Source organism: Leucoraja erinacea, chromosome 4, assembly GCF_028641065.1.
Source record: "Leucoraja erinacea ecotype New England chromosome 4, Leri_hhj_1, whole genome shotgun sequence".
NCBI classification, from domain to species: Eukaryota; Metazoa; Chordata; class Chondrichthyes; order Rajiformes; family Rajidae; genus Leucoraja; species Leucoraja erinaceus.
The window spans coordinates 93098846-93120500 of record NC_073380.1 but is presented as its reverse complement, the minus strand read 5'-3'; the positions used below and the strand labels follow the sequence as shown (position 1 = coordinate 93120500).

General features: G+C 41.8%; 1 protein-coding gene across 3 annotated transcripts in view; it reads left to right on the top strand.

Annotated features, from left to right (window-relative positions):
• The window catches only part of si:dkey-225n22.4 (collagen alpha-1(XXI) chain), a 159265-nt gene that overhangs the window by 13842 nt on the left and 123768 nt on the right, over nt 1-21655 (top strand). For 2 of the 3 annotated variants that reach the window (XM_055634805.1, XM_055634803.1), the window contains exons 2-4: nt 4339-4431; nt 5301-5861; nt 12421-12586. In XM_055634805.1, the coding sequence (XP_055490780.1) occupies nt 4344-4431; nt 5301-5861; nt 12421-12586 (815 nt within the window). In that variant the 5' untranslated portion in view covers nt 4339-4343. Of the gene's footprint in view, nt 1-4332; nt 4432-5300; nt 5862-12420; nt 12587-21655 lie in introns of all 3 variants that reach the window. The other variant, XM_055634804.1, reaches the window with a different exon arrangement.

Below are 21655 nucleotides of genomic sequence, written 5' to 3'. Positions count from 1 at the left end.
TCTTCCATTCCCTCCTAGAAACATTTACTCTTTACTGCGGACGTGTTTTGCTTACTGCTCAAGGCCATCTAATTCATTAGAGATTGGGATCTATGAAGAATATTGCCTTTGTGAAGGTTTGGCAAGCGCGGAAATGCAGCTTGCATTATGCCTGACTCATCTTGAACAGTTTATAGGGGGTTATGACTCTGCCTCTGTGGCAGTGTGTGATCTGTGTGTGGATGTTCCATTCCTGTTTGTGTGTTTGTTTGTGTGTGGATCTAGTACCTTGAGATTTGCTTCATACGCTGAACTTTCTGTCCATGGAGTTTTCACTTTATTCTTCATTGATTCAATCTGTTTCCTTGCAATCTGCCATCATTTTGAGGGCACCTCTGAGAAGAGTTGCTAATCTTGTGCACATTTTAGCTCAACCCTTGCTAACACTGGAGATGAAGCAAGAATTTGCAGTCAGCTGAATTCCCTTGGCAATCGAGGATACAAATGGAATGGTTAATGTATTGTCCTTTGTTATTTGAGGTGTTATTGAACTTGTCATTGATGCCAAGTTGTTTAATGAAGGAAAAATGGTGATCGTCACACTGTCCCAAGAATCATAATTTTTAACAGGGATGCAGTTGAAATTGTAACATCCCATTTTGTTTGACAGCAGTTTTTGTGGAATGGCAAAGTTGAATTGAAAAAGAACAGATTAGGAAATATAATTGGGAATTCAAAAGAACTTTCTTTATTCAAACGGAAATGATAATGTGGAACTTGCTTCCACAAGAACAGGTTGAAGGAATAATGAGGGTGCACTTCAGGGGAGATGGGGCAAGCAGGTAAAGGAGAAGCAATAAATTATTGCCCTTTCAATTTTAGATGAGGAAGGATAGCCGGAAGTCCCAAGTGGAGCATCATGCCAGCACTGGGCTGAATGATCTACTTCTTTGCACTTCTCGATATAACCCTATCTAATTTATGTCAAGTCAGGTTTATTATCATATGCACAAGTATAGTCAGGTACAGGTACAATGAAAATTCTACTTGCTGCAACATCACAGACACATAGACTCAGATAAACATACAAAAATAAAAATTGTAAATTAATTACACACAAAACATCTGCAATTCAGTAAAAATTTAAAAAATACTTTTTTGAAAAACAAGACACTAGCACAAAAACACTATTAGAGAGAAAAAAAAAACCAAATCCATGGCAGTGGAAGAAATGGACCATAGTAATTTGTTGCCAAGGTAGGATTAGAGTTGTGTAAATTGATTCATGAACTTGATGGAAAGTAGCTGTTATTGACTCTGGTGGAACGGAACCAGGCTTTGATACCTCTTGCCTAATGGTAGCAGTGTTGTAATGATTCACAAATTATGATCAATGTCAGAATGTTCTGGTCAACAAGAGGTAAGCAGCACCTACCTCAAATGCAAGTAAATGTATATCCATTGGATTGGAAATCTCCTGAGGAAAGAGCAAGCAGAAGAATGGAGTAGGACAGCAAAAAATAGTTCCTGGACCTCATCTGGTGAATTTGGATAATGGTGCAATGTGGTTTACACCTCTACCAGCCAGCCAAACTACATGAGAGAACAAGTTCAAGTAATCCACCCAATCAGTAGCACACAAACTAATTTGAACTTATTAGAAAAAAAATACTTTGTATAAAATTTTCACACAACAAGAAATGTGTATTTTGATTATCATATGTTAATGTGCTTTTTTTCCAACGGTAACAATTGAGTTATGCCAATAATCTGCGGAGTTTGGGGAATGACAAAGAGAAGATGAAAAAGACAGAAAATAAATGATTAAGGGATGGTGCAGTGGTAGAGTTGCTGTCTTGTAGTGTTAGAGACCTGAGTTTGATCCTGGCTATGGGTACTGAATGTATGGAGTTTGTACGTTCTCCCTGTGACCGAGTGGGTTTTCTCCGGGTGTCCAGTTTCCTCCCACATTCCAAAGACGTACAGTTCTGTACGTTATTGGCTTCGGTAAAATAGTAAATTGTCCCTGGTGTGTAGGATTGTGCTCGTGTACAGGGCGGTTTCTGGTCGGTGCAGACTCGGTGGGCCAAAGGTCCTGTTTCCGTAATGTATCTAAAGGCAAAAGTAAAAATCTGCAATTACAATTGTGAATTTAAAAGAACATTCTTTATTTAAAGGGAAGTGAGAACAAGGAACTCGCTTCCATAGGGACTGGAAGGAATCTGACTTTTAATGATTAAATTGAACTACTCTATTTGAGGAACAATTCAATGGAAGCAGTTTTTTGAATAATTTAAACCAGCATAAAACAGAGATAGAGAGATTGAAACAGTTGAAGAACAGACCAATGAAGCAAGAAATGGCTGAGGAATTGAGCTACTGAACTTGATAAAATTCAAAAGAGGTGAATTAAAACAAAGATAGTATTAATGTAAGCAGTTACAAAATGCACTGGAATAACAAAACACTTTTAGGATTTTACAGTGTTCAAATTATGCGTTTTCATCTCAAGCAATGCAGAGAAGTTCTAAATATAAAACTTAAATGAGAAGGAGAAATATCGTTGATTAATTTACAGTTTAAGTAGCTGTGAGTAAGAAGGTTTTAAAAGCTTCATTAGTGCTTGCTGCTTTTGTCCCAGCTTCGCTGGAAGTCTGAATCAGCAGCATTTGTAGCACCTTGTATCCCAATGTGTTCTGAAACATATGACAAATGCTAGGGTTGATTTGCGTCATGTATTTATAGTATATAGAAGGACATTATTTGGCCATTCAAGTCCATTTTGGTTTAGTTTAGTTTAGAGATACGGCACGGGAACAGGCCCTTCATCCCACCGGGTCTGCGCCGACCAGCGACCCCCGCATATTAACACTATCATACACACATTTGGGACAATTTTTACATTTACCAAGGCAATTAGCCTACAAATCTGTACGTCTTTGGAGTGTGGGAGGAAACTGAAGATCTCGGAGAAAACCTAAGCAGGTCATGGTGAGAATGTACAAACTCCGTACAGACAGCACCCATAGTCGGGATTGAACCCGGGTCTCCAGCGTTGCACCCGCTGTAAGACAGCAACTCTACCGCTGCGCCACCGTGCCGCCCAAGCGTTCTCAGAACTTTGCCATAATTCCCATTCCCCCACGTATATCCAAATAACCTAATCTCTCTCTATGTTCCCATTAACTCCCCTGATTTTCCTATCTCTCACCAATGATAGGTATAATTTACATGGCCATTTAACCTACCAGCTCATCCTCGGGTTGTGGGAGGTAACTGGAGCATTCAGATGACACCCATACTGTTACCTGGAGAACATTCAGACTTTGCACAAGCAGCACCTGATTGAATCCGGGTTGTTGCAGTTGTGAAGCAACAACATTATCTATTGTGCTATTGCATTACCTTATATTCCAATGTGTTGCAAAATATATGACAGACAGGACTCACAGTAACAGTAATTTTTAGTATTACCAGTTCTTTGAGACACCTTTACTGTTCCTCTGTAGTGTATCTGTACAGATTCACCATCAGTAGTGTATCTGCAAGTTGTTAAAGCCAGTAATATTTAATGTAGTCATCACAAAATGTAATGATTTAAATATTTTAGCATTATAATACCACTTTATGACTCCATTTAATTATGATTTTAGTTCCTCATACAGTTCTCAATAACCATATTAACCATATAACCATATAACAATTACAGCACGGAAACAGGCCATCTCGACCCTTCTAGTCCGTGCCGAACACGTATTCTCCCCTAGTCCCATATACCTGCGTTCAGACCATAACCCTCCATACCTTTCCCGTCCATATAACTATCCAATTTATTTTTAAATGATAAAAATGAACCTGCCTCCACCACCTTCACTGGAAGCTCATTCCACACAGCCACCACTCTCTGAGTAAAGAAGTTCCCCCTCATGTTACCCCTAAACTTCTGTCCCTTAATTGTCAAGTCATGTCCCCTTGTTTGAATCTTCCCTACTCTCAGTGGGAAAAGCTTATCCACATCAACTCTGTCTATCCCTCTCATCATTTTAAAAACCTCTATCAAGTCCCCCCCTTAACCTTCTGCGCTCCAAAGAATAAAGCCTTAACTTGTTCAACCTTTCTCTGTAACTCAGTTGCTGAAACCCAGGCAACATTCTAGTAAATCTCCTCTGTACTCTCTCTATTTTGTTGACATCCTTCCTATAATTAGGCGACCAAAATTGTACACCATACTCCAAAATTGGCCTCACCAATGCCTTGTACAATTTTAACATTACATCCCAACTTCTATACTCTATTTGAGTAACAAAATCTGGATGCGCATATCAATAAAAGACATGTTTTCTTTGTTTGTAGGTACAGGTACAATGAATTTGCGTATAATACGATTTTTAGTGATCTGTTTGCCACCTTATTTATTTAGTGGGGCTGTGCCAGATGATGATACAAGAGCAGGTAAGGACTACTTAAAGCATCTCAGTCCAATGAAAAATGTGAAATAATTATTTTGTCATTGTTGTAATTAAATTGTTAACCAAAACTGATCAAATATTCTTTAAAAATATGTTACTATTTATTTTCACACACTAAGGACATCATGGCATCAGTTATTATGGTGACCAACACTACTGGAGCAACCATGATGTCCTCATCAGTCTTTCCCAAGCACATAGAAACATAGAAAATAGGTGCAGGAGTAGGTCATTCGGCCCTTCGAGCCTGCACTGCCATTCAATATGATCATGGCTGATCATCCAACTCAGTATCCTGTACCTGCCTTCTCTCCATACCCCCTGATCCCTTTAGCACAAGGGCCACATCTAACTCCCTCTTAAATATAGCCAATGAACTGGCCTCAACTACCTTCTGTGGCAGAGAATTCCATAGATTCACCACTCTCTGTGTGAAATTTTTTTTTCCTCATCTCGGTCCTAAAGGATTTCCCCCTTGTCCTTAAACTGTGACCCCTTGTTCTGGACTTCCCCGATATCGGTAACAATCTTCCTGCATCTAGCCTGTCCAACCCCTTAAGAATTTTGTACGTTTCTATAAGATCCCCCCTCAGTCTTCTAAATTCTAGCGAGTACAAACCGAAAACCATTCATCATATGGCTTTACATTTCACGGATACTGCATTAAACAAAAATATTTGTAGCACATTGTGCAGTATTTATGCTTTCAAATCCCATAAAATTATGGCAGTTTAACTTGCAGATTTAATAGAAATGTTGAAAGGAATTTTTTAACTCTTAGCATTTAACTGTTTTATCAAAAATAATACCATCACATTTTAAATACATTTCTATATTTCTCCCCCACAATAGGATGTAGAACAGCAGTGAATGATTTGGTTTTCATCATGGACGGATCCTGGAGTGTGGGACTTGACAATTTTGAAACAGCAAAGACGTGGCTAGTTAATGTTTCAAGTGGATTCGACATTGGACCTGAATTTACGCAAGTAGCTGTTATCCAGTACAGTGATAATCCACGCTTGGAAATTCCGTTTGGCCAATTCCAGACCAGTGAAGAACTGATTGTTGGAATACAAAGAATTGAATATCTTGGTGGAAATACCCAAACAGGCCGTGCTATTAAATTTGCCACAGAGTTTGTTTTCCCGTCTTCGCAAAGGACCAAGGAAGCCAAAACTAAAATTGCTGTTGTCGTCACAGATGGGAAATCTCAGGATGACGTTATCGACGCTTCTGTTGAAGCGCGTGTTGAGAACGTCATCCTGTTCGCTGTCGGAGTTGGATCGGAAATAACAGAATCAGAACTTAAACATATTGCCAATAAACCTTCCACAACCTATGTTATATTTGCAGAAGATTATAGGACCATAGAGAGAATTAAGGAGGCTATGCAGCAGAAGATATGCGAAGGTGAGCATTCACTTGCTCTGATGGTTTGTTTTGTGGCCTTGTGATCACACAGTTCAGTCAAAACATTTTGCATTCATGTTTTATGGGTGTAAATTAGTACTAATCTTCCAGTTTTGAGAAGTTTGCTAAATAGTGCAACCTGGAAATAAAGCATCACAGCACCAGGCAGGATGGGAACTGCCGTGTCGTTGTATAATCTGTGTGAATTGCCAAAATTCACACAGAATTTACAAAAGCTAATTATGCAGCAACATATGCACAGGTTGAGAGCCCCATGGTTTAATAGTGTGCTGGATGTAGATGAAAGAAGCTGTAGGACAGTATGTAACACCAGAAATGTATGAAAGCAAGAACTATGTTCAAAAATGTGAACTGCTGGCCTGTTTTTCACTTATCCACTTATGTGAGGAGTAATATGATGTGGCTCTTTTCCATTCAAATCTCTGATACTTCCTGAGAAAATTATTTGGTTGTCTTGGTCATTTGCACATCCTCACATTACATTGTAACCATCTACAAAAGCATGATAAGCTGCTGTTGGATTTTTAAGAGGTACATCTTCATCCACAAACTAAAGGATTGAAAATCCTCCAGCTAATTTCATGGAGAATAAAATGGGAAATGTTCTTTTGAATTCATGTTCAGTTTTTATCATCACTGCACCTCTTCCTGGTGCTTTTGGTCTTATACCCCGAAAGCAACATCATATTATTAGACAGTACGAGGAAACTAGGGTTGGGTTGAGTCTTAGCAGGAACCTACCATGTATTGTTCACCCCCAAGTTATAAAACATAAATCAACTAGATAATCGTACTACAGATACCCACAGAAACAAACATTATATTATTATATGGAACCATGGCCTGAAGATGCAAAAACAAAATCCTGATAATGCCAGAGATCTGATTAAAAGAATTGCAAGTGCTGGAAATACTTGATACTTCAGCAAATGTCAGGTTGATGAGCTTTGTTATAACCTATAATGAAAGGTTATTCACCTGAAATGTTAGTTTGGTTTCGCTTACTAAAGAAAAGATGCTTATTAATCAGTGTATTCAAATTAACTCTGAATAATAAATCTATACCATGGCCTTTAAGGTACTGTAATTGAACAATGTGAGATTGTAATGCTCATAGAAACATAGAAACATAGAAATTAGGTGCAGGAGTAGGCCATTCGGCCCTTCGAGCCTGCACCGCCATTCAATATGATCATGGCTGATCATCCAACTCAGTATCCCGTACCTGCCTTCTCTCCATACCCCCTGATCCCCTTAGCCACAAGGGCCACATCTAACTCCTTCTTAAATATAGCCAATGAACTGGCCTCAACTACCCTCTGTGGCAGAGAGTTCCAGAGATTCATCACTCTCATGAGAGTGTGGGGAGAACAACAACTAAAAGACTCCAATAGGCAGTACCAGCAGAAGTGCAATCCAAATAAATAGTGTTTCTCTCCACCTGCACATTTTTGCTCCCCTGTTGGCAATAAGAATATAAAAGTCAGGCAGCATCTGTTGAAATATAAACAGTTAAGGGGCTGACCCAATGTGGCGACCTAATCTGCGAGTTTAGACAAGTTTGCCCTTGACTCAAGCTCGCAACATGGTCAACACGTGGTCCTAGGAGGTCCTATGAGGTCACTGGAACTCTCCTTCATGATCGAGGGAAGTTCCCGAATACTCGTGGCCTCAGTTAGGTCGCGGAAAACTTTTCAGCATGTTGAAACATTTTCCGCGAGTAAAATATATAACCATATAACCATATAACAATTACAGCACGGAAACAGGCCATCTCGACCCTTCTAGTCCGTGCCGAACACATAATCTCCCCTAGTCCCATATACCTGCGCTCAGACCATAACCCTCCATTACCTTCCCATCCATATAACTATCCAATTTAAATGGTCGGCATGATTCTTTTTGACTCGTAATGCAGTGGAGTGGGGTCGATATTTACTTCCAGGCAGTCGAGGGCAGCCGTAGGCAATCTCCTTCGCTGACTGGGCATTTTAATTGGCTCATTGGTGTGTGTGTGTGTGTGTGTGTGTGTGTGTGTGTGTGTGTGTGTGTGTGTGTGTGTGTGTGTGTGTGTGTGTGTGTGTGTGTGTGTGTGTGTGTGTGTGTGTGTGTGTGTGTGTGTGTGTGTGTGTGTGTGCGCGTGCGTGTGTGTGTGTGCGGTCAGTCGATCCAGCTCGCGGGTTCAAGGCGGGCGATCGATCCAGCTCGAGGTTTTCCAGGCGAGTGACCTCGAGCTTGAAGGTCGAAGGCACTCTTCTTAACTCGCGGATTAGGGTGCCGCAGTGGGACAGCCCCCTTATGGTTTTGTGTTCAGGACTCTTTGCTAGAACTTTAGACCTTATGTGGGGAAGACCTGAAGTATAAACTCTGTTTTTTTTCCTACAAAAGATGCCTTACTTGCAGCATTCTCTGTTTTATTTCAGATTTTCAGCATCTGCAGTTTTTTAATTCCCAGAATTGCTAAGCTGGTGTTTCATTTTTCCATCAGAGAATTAATCCATTTATTTTGAGAATTAGGCTACTCCAGCTACTGAATTGTTTCCCTGCCAGCCATTGTTCTCCTCTCCTTCATTGTTCTGAAGTCGAAGGTGAAATGATATTTTGGATTCTCAGACCTCAGATCTCCATACTTCTGTGCCTAGAAAGATTGTCCTCGAATGGTCATATAACTGCTTATTGATGTACCAACAATTTCAGCTTCTTGAGTCCATAAAATGTTTGCCAGGCAGTTCAAAGATCAGGAAGATCAAAGATTAGATGTGCCAAGTAAAAAGTTGGTTTTAAAAAGAAGTATCTGACTTTTATTTAGAAAAGAAATTGACATTCGATGGTGGATTGCCCCTTGAGGGATTGGGGCACAAGCAGCGTTAGTGGTGGGACAGAGGTGGGGTGGTAGAAGTTGCTGCCCTAGGCCCTAAATTTAAGGTTGGTCGGCTCTTTGCACCTGCCCAATTGAGTAAAATGTACAACTGCTATGATAACTGTGGACCACCCCAGGGTAAAATTCAATGCAATCCGCTCGCTAGCCACCCCAGTACCACGAGAGACCAGCTCCACCACTTTAATACACCCCATATGTGATACTGGATTTGGATGACCCATCAACCATGATGCCACTGAATAGAACAGGCTTGAGTGACTGAATGGCCGCCTCCTGTTCCTCTGCATCCAGCTGCAAACCCTTGTCTTCTCCTGCAAATTGATGGTAAATTCAAGTACATTTTAGAATAAAGGGGTCCTTAAATCTAATCTGGCATGCAGAAACATTGCTTAAAATAAACTTGGCAGGATCTGTAAGAGCTCTTTTGTTGAGTAGCTCAGATTTCTTGATGTCAAGGATTTTAATTTAAATGTGTGGGGTGGAGGAAATCCACGTGATACATTTCTTTAAATATTCAATTGCGGTATATCCTGTACAAGTGAGTGGTGCCAGACAGCACAGGAGGAAATAATGATGATATTCTGGACCAACACAACTGCACACAGCCACTGATGAGAAAACTACAACAATAAGACAGATCCAGGAAAGATATTGAAACCTTTTAGAAACCTCAAATTTATTGAAACCTCCTTGCTGGAAACTCAATTTTCAAGCTGCATTTGAAAATGTGTTACAGTGAATCCTTCCTATTGGAAATTCAAAAATATTTCCTTCATTGGACATTGGAGATAATTAAAGTCAATAGCATGAAAACCAGGGGCACCATGATCCAAGCATTTGTGTGAGGTGGCTCATTCTGGCCTACTTCAGCTGAGCCAAATGTCATTTTATTATTAGAAAGGCCTTCTGATGTTGTAGCAGTTAAACTCTGTGAAACCCAATTGCGAGGGTGATGTATTCTTGACCTGTGTTAGCTTTCCCACTACTGTTAGAAATGTTTTTTAGCTGGTATAGAGTCATACAAAAGTGAAACAGGCTCTTCAGCCCACCGAGTATCTTCTGACCATCAAGCATTCATTTTCACTAATACTATTATGTTCTCCTAGCATTCCTATTGGTACTTTACAGATTCTGCTATTATCTGCACACCAGGAAAATTTTACAGTGACCAATGAATCTATCCACCTGCACATCTTTGGGATGTGAGAGGAAACTAGAGGACACTGGGGGGAAAATCCATATTGTCAGAGGAGAATGTGTGAAATCCACACAGACAGCACCAGAGGTCAAGATTAAACATGCTTCCCTTGAAGAATGAGGCAGTGACTCTACTAGCTGTGCTACTGTGCTATCCAAAAAATATATTTCTCTGACCATGAAATAATCCCAGTCTGTCATGGTGAGAGCATCGAATTTCCACAACATGACCACTAGGAATCAAACATGGGTGTTGTCTGATCTCCTGGGTGAACCTTAAAAAATACCATCATACCATTTTGAGTAGGCAAATGGGAGAAATCTCTCTGCTGACCTACATACTACTTATATCTCAATCACTGTTACTAAAACAAATTATCTGGTCTTTAGGAACAGTCAACATGGATTTGTGCCTGGAAGGTCATGTTTGACTAATCTTCTTGAATTTTTTGAAGAGATTACTAGGGAAATTGACGAGGGTAAAGCAGTGGATGTTGTCTATATGGACTTTAGTAAGGCCTTTGACAAGGTTCCTCATGGAAGGTTGGTTAAGAAGGTTCAACTGTTGGGTATAAATGGTGGAGTAGCAAGATGGATTCAACAGTGGCTGAATGGGAGAGGGCAATGGTGGATGGCTGTTTATCGGGTTGGAGGCAGGTGACTAGTGGGGTGCCTCAGGGATCTGTGTTGGGTCCTTTGTTGTTTGTCATGTACATCAATGATCTGGATGAAGGGGTGGTAAATTGGATTAGTAAGTATGCAGATGATACCAAGATAGGGGGTGTTGTGGATAATGAAGAGGATTTCCAAAGTCTACAGAGTGATTTAGGCCATTTGGAAAAATGGGCTGAAAGATGGCAGATGGAGTTTAATGCTGATAAATGTGAGGTGCTACACCTTGGCAGGACAAATCAAAATAGGACGTACATGGTAAATGGTAGGGAATTGAAGAATACAGTTGAACAGAGGGATCTGGGAATAACCGTGCATAGTTCCTTGAAGGTGGAATCTCATATAGATAGGGTGGTAAAGAAAGCTTTTGGTATGCTAGCCTTTATAAATCAGAGCATTGAGTATAGAAGCTGGGATGTAATGTTAAAATTGCACAAGGCATTGGTGAGACCAAATCTGTAGTATGGTGTACAATTTTGGTCGCCCAATTATAGGAAGGATGTCAACAAAATAGAGAGAGTACAGAGGAGATTTACTAGAATGTTGCCTGGGTTTCAACAACTAAGTTACAGAGAAAGGTTGAATAAGTTAGGTCTTTATTCTCTGGAGAGCAGAAGGTTAAGGTTAAAAATAACTTGGATAGGCATATGGATGAGAAGGGAATGGAGGGTTATGGTATGAGTGCAGGCAGGTGGGACTAAGGGGAAAAAGTTGTTTGGCACGGACTTGTAGGGCCGAGATGGCCTGTTTCCGTGCTGTATATGGTTATATGGTTTACCATGTTTCTATTCATGGAAAGGAATCTTTCTCCAATATTTCCTGCATTAACAGCAGCAACTATAATTGAAAAGTGCTTAATTAATGTAAAGTGCATTGAGATGTCTAGAAATCCGGCTATGTGAATTTTTTTTTATTCCCATGGACTTGTCTGAGGAAGTACCATTGAGACTCAAGCTTAAGCTGGCAGTTGGTGATGGAAGACTGTGAAATTAATTGCTCCTTTTAATTCTGCACTTATGATGCCAATCCTCTTGGATTCTCTGGCAGTGTTGTGGTTTGAAAAAATGATTCATGGACACTATTGCTTTCAATAAGAGAGAAAAGTAAAGCTTTGTATCTTATATTTGTGCCTCTGTACTTCCCTCCTTAATACTTCAGTGTGATTGTTCCCACTTGCGTTGCTCAACCTGACCACCGATTAGGTTGGTTTCACAATTTTTAGCATTGTCCTTAGCCTCTGGCACACTCTTCACCCTCACAGCTACTGCACGTTTGTGTCACAGTAAGAGAGAAGAAAAGGATACGATTTATTTTGTGCATCAAGTTCTTCACAACCACTGAAGTACCTTTAAAATAGCAACACCTCCACAATGCTACCACCAACATCTCGACAGCAGGATCCTACAAACTGCAATCAAATGAACAGCCAAGGGATCTTGTTTTCCTGAGAGATTGGTTGGGGCTTAAATGCTAACAAGAGCATGATGGAGCTATAAAATCATATGGCACGGAAACAGGCCCTTTGGCCCAATTTACCCATGCTGACCAAGATCCGCTATCGAGGATATAGTCTCACCTGCCTGCATTTTCCCCATATCTTTCATATCCAAGTACCTGTCTAAATATATTTTAAATGTGGTTATACTACCTGCCTCAAGTGAGATGCCCGATAAAATTGGAATTAAATTATTTCACTGATAAAACTTGAATAATTATGATTGTGTTTAAAATGAAAATAATTTCTGTACAGAGAATTATTTTCTTCATTTTGCATGATATTTTCTACAGAATCTGTGTGTCCTACAAGAATCCCTGTAGCTTCACGTGATGAGAAGGGCTTTGAACTAATGTTGGGCTTTAAAATACCTCAAAAAGCTCAGGAAATATTTGGATCATTGACCACACAAGCAGGTTTCCTCCTGTCGTCTGAAATTGATGTGACTGAAGACACCAGGTATGATTTACAGTAAAAAATGCAATAATCTAAGACCTGTCTAAGAATGTTCTGGTTTATAAAGTAATTGTGGGTGAATGGATGGCGGCGCTGCCTTAGCAGCTGCGGCTCACCTGCAGTCCGTTTGTTTTTTCTTTTTCTTTTGTTTGTTCTTTTGTCCTGTTTTAGTTAATTTTTGGTTTTATTTTATTATGTTGTGTAAGGGTGTGGGGGGAGAAACATGTTTTTGGTCTCTTCCTTCGGGGGGATGCGACTTCTCTTGTCGTATCCCCCGTGTTCGTCTCCGTCTGCGCCGAGGCCTAATGGCGGAGCTGGCGGCCTCGGAGCTGGGGCAGCGTTCCAGCGGCAACATCGGAGCTGTGGCGTTCCGGCGGCAGCAGCAGCAGCGACCCGACCTCGGAGGATCGGCCACGGTGGACGACAGCGTCGGGAGCTCACAGGTCGCCTCGGAGCAGAGGGAGAACAAGGAGGGAAGAGACAAGCACTTTAAGATTTTTGCCTTCCGTCACAGTGAGGAGGTGCCTGGTGAACTCACTGTGGTGGATGTTAAATTTGTGTTTATTGTGTGTTTTTGTCATTTTTATTATATGTATGACTGCAAGGCAACGGAATTTTCGTTCGGACCGAAAGGTCTAAATGACAATAAAAGCTACTTTACTTTACTTTACTTTATGGAGCATCACACCCTTGCAGGAAGACAGCAATGCACTATCAATGATATTAGCTGCTGGCAATAACAAGGGCATGTTGGCCAACTTCTTGCTGTGTGGTAATTAACAATAATAGACAATAGGTGCAGGAGTAGGCCATCCGGCCCTTCGAGCCAGCACCGCCATTCAATGTGATCATGGCTGATTATCCACAATCAGTACACCGTTCCTGACATCTCCCCATATCCCTTGACTCCGCTATCTTTAAGAGCTCTATCTAACTCTCTCTTTAAAGCATCCAGAGAACCGGCCTCCAGAGACAGAGAATTCCACAGACTCACAACTCTCTGTGTGAAAAAGTATTTTGTCATCTCCGTTCTAAATGGCTTACCCCTTATTCTTAAACTGTGGCCCCTGGTTCTGGACTCCCCCAACATCGGGAACATGTTTCCTGCCTCCAGTGTGTCCAAACCCTTAATAATCTTATATGTTTCAATTTCAATAAGATTGCCTCTCATCCTTCTAAATTTCAGAGCATACAAGCCCAGCCACTCCATTCCCTCAGCAAATGAAAGTCCCGCCATACTGGGAATTAACCTTGTAAACCTAGGCTGCACTCCCTCAATGGCAAGAATGAGCTTCCTCAAATTTGGAGACCAAAACTGCACACAATACTCCAGGTGTGGTATCACTAGGGCCCTGTACAACTACAAAAGAAGCTCTTGGCTCCTATACTCAACTCCTCTTGTTATGAAGGCCAACATGCCATTTGCTTTCATTACTGCCTGCTGCACCTGCATGCTTACTTTCAGTGACTGATGAACAAGGACCCCCAGATCCCGTTGTACTTCCCCTTTTCCTAGCTTGACACGATTTAGATAATAATCTACTATCCTGTTTTTGCCACCAAATGGATAACCTCACAATTATCCACATTAAACTGCATCTGCCATGCATCTGCCCACTCACCCAACCAGTTCATATCACCCTGCATCCTCATAGCATCCTCCTTACAGTTTACACTGCCACCCAGCTTCGTGTCATCTGCAAATTTGCTAATGTTACTTTGAATCCCTTCATCTAAATCATTATTGTAAATAGCTGTGGTCCCAGCACCGAGCCTTGCTGTAACTTGTCATTCTGAAAGGGACTGCCTGCCCATTCTGAAAGGGACCCGTTAATCCCTACTCTTTGTTTCCTGTCTGCCAACCAATTTTCTATCCATGTCAGCACCCTACCCCTAATACCATGTGCTCTAATTTTGCCCATTAATCTCCTATGTGGGACCTTATCAAATGCTTTCTGAAAGTCTAGGTATACTACCTCCACTGGCTCTCCCTTGTCCATTTTCCCAGATACATCCTCAAAAAAATCTAGAAGATTAGTTAAGCATGATTTCCCCTTCGTAAATCCATGCTGACTCAGACAGATCCTGCTACTGATATCCAAATCCATGGAGTCGTACATTACGGAAACATGGCCTTTGACCCGCAACGTCCATGCTGGCTATTAAATGCCTATCTGTCCTAATCTCATTTACCAGTACTTGCTCTGTAGCCTTCTGTACCTTGTTGATTCAAGAGCTCATTCAGATTCTTAAATGTTTAGTATATTCAGTTTTAGGGTACAGCATGGAAACAGGATCTTCGGTCTGGGGATAGGAAGGAACTGCAGATGCTGGTTTATTCCGAAGATAGACACAATGTGCCGGATTAACTCAGCGGGTCAGGCAGCATCTGTGGAGAAAAAGAATGGGTGATATTTTGGGTTTGAACCCTTCTTCAGTCCGAAGAAGAGTTCCGACCTGAAACACCACCAATCCTTTTTCTCCAGAGATGCTGCCTGACCCGCTCAGTTTACTCCAGCACTTTGTGTCTACCTTCGGCCCAGGGAGTCTATACTGACTTTCGATCACCCATTCACACTCGTTCTATGTTATCCCCGTTTCTCATCCACTCCCCACACACTAGGGATAATCTTGCAGAGACCAATCATCCTACAAACCCACACATCTTTGGGGTGGGAGGAAACCGGAGTAACTGAAGGAAACCCATGTGGTCACAGGGAGAATCTGCAAACTCCACACAGACATTCCCATGTGGGAAGGCAATGGTCAGTTAATAACTCAGGGCAGCACAGTGGGTCAGTAGTAGAGCTGCTGTTCTACAGCACCAGAGATGTGGGTTTGATCCTGACTATGGCTGTATGAAGTTTGCACGTTCTCCCTGTGACCACGTGGGTTTTCCTCTGGGTGCTCTGGTCTCCTCCCACATTCCAAAGAAATGCAAATTTGAATGCTAATTGACTTTTGTAAATTGTCCCTAGTGTGTAGGATAGAACCAGTGCTGGTTGGCGTGGACTCGGTGGGCTGAAGGGCCTGTTTCCGCGCTGTATCTTTAAACTAAACTAAACTCCAGTCAAATTAGAGACATAGAAACATAGAAAATAGGTGCAGGAGTAGGCCATTCGGCCCTTCGAGCCTGCACCGCCATTCAATATGATCCTCTTCCTCTTTCGTGTGGCGTGCACAGCCTAAAGTTGTTGGACAACTTGTTCTATTTGATCTTCCGTTTGTGCACGTCGAGTTGTTTGCATTAGTCGAAACAGGGCTGACCACGTGAAGGTTGCAATCGTCCACCCCATTAAATATGATCATGGCTGATCATCCAACTCAGTATCCTGTACCTGCACCATTCCTTGACCTCACCATCTCCATCGCAGGGGACAGACATCTGACCGACATACACTACAAACCAACTGACTCACATGGCTATCTGGACTACACGTCTTCCCACCCTGCCCCCTGTAAAGACTCCATCCCCTACTCCCAATTCCTCCGCCTACGCCACATCTGCTCCCAGGATGAGACGTTCCACACCAGGGCATCGGAAATATCCTAGTTCTTCAGGGAACAGGGGTTCCCCTCCTCCACCATAGATGAGGCCCGCACCATGTCTCTTCCATACCCCGCAACACTGCTCTCTCTCCCCATCCCCGCACTCGCAACAAGGGCAGAGTCCCCCTAGTCCTCACCTTTCACCCCACCAGCCGGCAAATACAACAAATAATCCTCCGCCATTTCCGCCACCTCCAACGTGACCCCACCACTCGCCACATCTTCCCATCTCCCCCTATGTCTGCCTTCCGCAAAGACCGCTCCCTCCGCAACTCCCTTGTCAATTCTTCCCTTCCCTCCCATACCACCCCCTCCCGGGCACTTTCCGTTGCAACCGCAAGAAATGCAACACCTGTCCCTTCACCTCCCCCCTCGACTCCATTCAAGGACCCAAGCAGTCGTTCCAGGTGTGACAAAGGTTCACCTGTATCTCCTCCAACCTCATCTACTGCATCCGCTGCTCTAGATGTCAGTTGATTTACATCGGGGAGACTAAGCGGAGGCTGGGCGATCGTTTTTCGCCGAACACCTCCGCTCAGTCCGCAATAACCTACCTGAACTCCCGGTGGCTCAGCACTTCAACTCCCCCTCCCATTCCCAATCCGACCTCTCTGTCCTGGGTCTCCTCCATTGCCAGAGTGAGCAACACCGGAAATTGGAGGAACAGCACCTCATATTCCGCCTGGGTTGCTTGCGTCCGGATGGCATGAACGTTGAATTCTCCCAGTTTTGCTAGCCCTTGCTGTCTCCTCCCCTTCCTTAACCCTCGAGCTGTCTCCTTCCATCCCCCTGCCCTCGGGCTCCTCCTCCTCCCTTTTTCCTTCCTTCTCCCCCCCCCCCACCCCCCATCAGTCTGAAGAAGGGTTTCGGCCCGAAAAGGCGCCTATTTCCTTCGCTCCATAGATGCTGCTGCACCCGCTGAGTTTCTCCAGCATTTTTGTGTACCTTCGATCTTCCAGCATCTGCAGTTCCTTCTTGAAAACTCCTGTACCTGCTTTCTCTCCATACCCCCTGATCCCTTTAGCTACAAGGGCCACATCTAACTCCCCCTTAAATATAGCCAATATATAGACATAGAATAAAGAAGTCTAGCTGCAATGATGATGTTTTGATCCCCATGCTGATAGAAGACTATACTTTGTATTGAAGGGATGTAGTGAAGGCTCACTGGATTGACTGGGATTTAAAGATTGTCCAGTGAGAGAAATGGAGCAGAATGGACATATTAGTTTGAGAATATCAAACTGAATGTGAGCCCATGAAATGGTTAAAATCTTTACAATGCCTAGTGGTTGAGAATGTTTCCATAGGCTGACAGGTCTAGAATCCAGGGTCTGGGTCTAAGATTAAGGGGTCAGGTATTTAATAGAGAGTCAAGGACAAATTTATTCATTCAGCAAGTCATGAATCTGTGGAATTCCCTAACCCGGAGGGCTGTTGATTCTCAGCCAGAGTTTATTTAAGGCTGAGTTCATAGATTTTTGGTCAAGTGATTTGAGGAAAGTACGGGGGTGGAGGTGGAGAGTGAAGTCAAGGAATAGATAAATAACCCTCTTCTTGTGCAGACTGTAGGAATTGAATCCTCTTTTTCCTTTCTTATATTCATGCATTTGTTAAAATGCATTCGATCAGCAAATTATAATGCAATGATTTTAAATCTGCAGCATTTATCTTGAAATATACCCAGTTAAATTGATTTTTTTTAATTTTGTCGGGAGCAGAATCTGTTGGGAGAGTTCAACGGAACTGATGTTGGATGGAACATTATCAGAGTATCTCCACAGGAAGTCTTCCATATGATAATGAGTATTTATAAATATTCACATGGTTCAGTCCTTACAATAACAAAACTGGCATCAGGAAATGTCATTCTTGGATTTGAAATTTGAGTTTCCCTAGATACAAACAAGTTAACCTTAAAATCTCCATAGTTGTCTATTTAAAACTTAAATCGGAAATTATGAAATGATTACAGTGCTAAAAACGGATTGATGCCTTTGCAGAGTTGGCACTTAATTTATATAATTGTGCATTAAAGAATATATAAACCTGATTTGGCATAAAATATAATTTGCTTCTAGTGTTTTATTCCGCCAGAATTTATTTTCCAGTGTGTAAATGTCCCAGAATTATGTATTTAAAATGTACTTTAAGACCTAGATCTGTGACTTACATGCTTTTACACCAAAGCTCAGATGCTGCTGCAATATAAATTCCTATTAATTCTTGGAGCAATATACTGAGATTTGGATGCCAGTTTACTTAAAGCTTAAAACTTGGATGTAATTTTTAAGCCCAAATTTTAAATCTGTCTTGTTATTGCAACGTAACTAATATGGCTCAGATTGCAAGATGTTATGCCTCCATCGAAAGAATTTGAGTGTTGTTGTCCTCTCTCTGAGTTGGTGTGTTATGCAGGCGGTGAGGTGCCTTTTACTACTATATTGTAGAAGGTGCACTCAAAATGTCTATTTTTGCTGGTACAGGCTTGAGATGGATTATGTTCCTTGTTGTCTTCTTGCTCTCTCAGTCCTAATAAAATAAACCTATGATGTAGTGGAGTATGTTTATAAACCTATAAATCAACTTCATTGATTATTTTAACTGAGTTTTAGGTTTTCATAACTGGATCCTCTATCTGCACAGCATATTCCCTCAAAAACCTGGGTGAAGATTTATTTGGCTTTTATGATGCTGCCTTCCATTCACATTGTGTCTGCCAGTCATTGCCAATTCTTATTGATCTTGTGGAGAATGTATTTTGTTTGATGAAAGTTGTTTTATACTTTCTGCTATTCATTAGCTAGGCTGGAGGTTTCATGCAGGTCCTGGATTGGCATGACAAGGTTTGTTCCTTTGGTCTCTCTGCATTTGACATTGGTCTTCTTGGCTCATTGAACAAGCCTTTCTATGAAACCGTATCTTCTCTGACGGGGTCTAGATGGGGTCAAAATTTGTGAACTTGTATTATTCAGCAAGTCAAGTCCTTCACTATTTTCTCAGAAATTCCTTCTTCTGTGATCAGGATTTGGATTGCTATAGTAATTATTGAGTCACCAAAACTGGACAAAAATGTGAGATACAGGGCATCTTGTAGCGTACCTAGTAAAGCTGCTACTCACAATTCCAATGACCTGGGTTCTGTCCTGGTCTCTGGTACTGGCTGTGTTGAGTTTGCATGCTGTCCCTGTGATAGTATGGGCTCCCCCTGGGTGTCTTGATTTCCCCCAAAAGATGAGTGAGTTGGTCCTTTAGTTACAGTATTGCCCCTCGTGTGAAGGTGAGTGGTAGAATCTGGAGGGAGTTGATGGAAATGTGGGAATTGCAGTCTGCAGGGAAATTGGTGGGGAAATGAGATTGCTTCATAAGCCAGCAAAGATTTGATGAGCTAAAATGGCCTCGCCCTCTATAATAAAAGGAAGTATGAAAGATACTTTACATGCTCCTTCTGTATAAACAGATCAGCTCAAACTCTATGCCACGTGTATTTCTCTGATTCTGACATACACCATTCCCGCTGCATTTTATATTTGACATTCTGATATACAGTGGATCCAACTCTCAGTTTCCTGTGACATTCGTGGTTTTTTTTGGAGTAATTGTTTGAGGGGTGATGCAGTGGTGGAGTTGCTGCCTAACAACGCCAGAGGCCGGCTTTCTATTCTGACTACGAGTGCTGTCTGTACTTAGTTTGTATGTTCTCCCTGTGACCGTACTTAGTTTGTATGTTCTCCCTGTGACCGCATGGGATTTCTCCGGGGACTCTTGTTTCCACCCACATTACAAAGACGTGCAGGTTTGTAGGTTAATTGGCTAGTGTACAGGTGATCGTTAGTCAGCGCGGTCGTGGTGGGCCAAAGGGCCTGTTTCCATGCTCTATCTTTAAACTAAATGCCACTAAACTAAAGAAAGCTTTCTTCCATTGAGGCACCATCTCCGATTGACTAATAATCTCCTGTTGTTCGCTGTGCTTGTGTCACAAATTTAGACTAACTCTGAATCATTTGCTTGGCTCTCTCTCACTTGGCGTTGTCGGTATCACATTTACCAAGTAATGTGTCTTTACATTCAGATCTGCCATTTCATGCTTTACTTGCAGTGACAGGCGAGAGACGGCATTTGCCAGCACCGATCATTTTCCTGGTTTGGATTTCGGAATGAAATCATAACTGAAAACTCAACAGTAATCCTTTCAGGCTTGTTGGCATTCTATGTAGTTTCTTTTAATAGATTTGATCCAGAGTCAGTAATCGCCTTCTGGTGTGAATTTCCTTCCATAGAGATGGGTGTGGAACTTCCTTATAAGGTTGCCAGTGGCTCCCTTTCCATGTTGGCAAGTGTGGCTTCTGCCATTAGGAGGGTTTTATTTGCAAATATTACTCTCAGGGTTTGCAAGGAAACATCTATCTGTAAAGTGATGGCTTGTTTTCATTTGTATTATGACTGGTTTGTCTCAGTGAACACTACTTCCTTAAATTTGTTAACATTTCTTTCATGGGATTGTATCTTTCATTAGCTCTCAGGGTTGGTGTATGTCTGACATGTGAAAAATAAATAATTCTCATGCCCCCCAAAATTTGCCCATTCTTTCTTGTCCTCATACTTTTTGTGGGCTTGCTTACCCTTGCCTGGTGTGCATGAACCCTGAAGAACTGTCATCCCTTCTCCTTGGTAATGCATTCCTTAGCATTTAGCTTTACCTAGTAAAGGTCTAGTTCTTTCCATCAACTCCTGGAGATGACAACCAATGGTTTGCTCATCCACCCCATGGACCTGAATGCCAAAAGTCTTGACAACTTTCTGTGAAAGTGTATCCTGGCTTATTTTAATGTCAAGAGGAAGTTGCTGTATCTTTTATCATCCAAGTTGGTGTGATGAATGTTGTCAGTGTGAAGATTGCTCATTTGAACATAGAACACAGAACAGTGCAGCACAGGAACAGACCTAGTGCCAAGATGTCTGCACCAACCATGATGCCAAGTTAAATTAACCCTGCATATACAGTAGTCTATATCACTCCTATTCTCTGCTTGTTCATGTGCCTGTGTAAATGCCTCTTAAAAATTGTTGTCTTATCTGCTTCGCCCACCGCTCCTGGCAGTATGTTTCAGGCACCTGCGTGTTTTTAAAAAAATGCCTCCCACATCTCCTTTAAAATTCCCCCTCTCACCTTAAAGCCATGTCCTCTCAACTTTGACATTTGCCACCATGGAAAAAAAGACTCTATCTGCCCTATCTATGCTTCTCATAATTTAACATACTGCTCTTAGGTCTCTTCTCAGTCTCCTATTCTCCAGAGAAAATAATTCAAATTTGTCCAAACTCTCCTTATAGCTAATATACTCCAATCCAGGCAAGATGTCAGTTGAACCTCTTTTGCACCCTTTCCAAAGCCGCCACATCCTTCTGACAGTGCGTTGTTCAAATGTTGCGTAATGTAAGTTTTGGACAGCTGCATCATGTCTTATTCAATCTTTGACCAGTGCAGATTCAAATCTTTTGGGTCTGAGCTTATCTTTACCA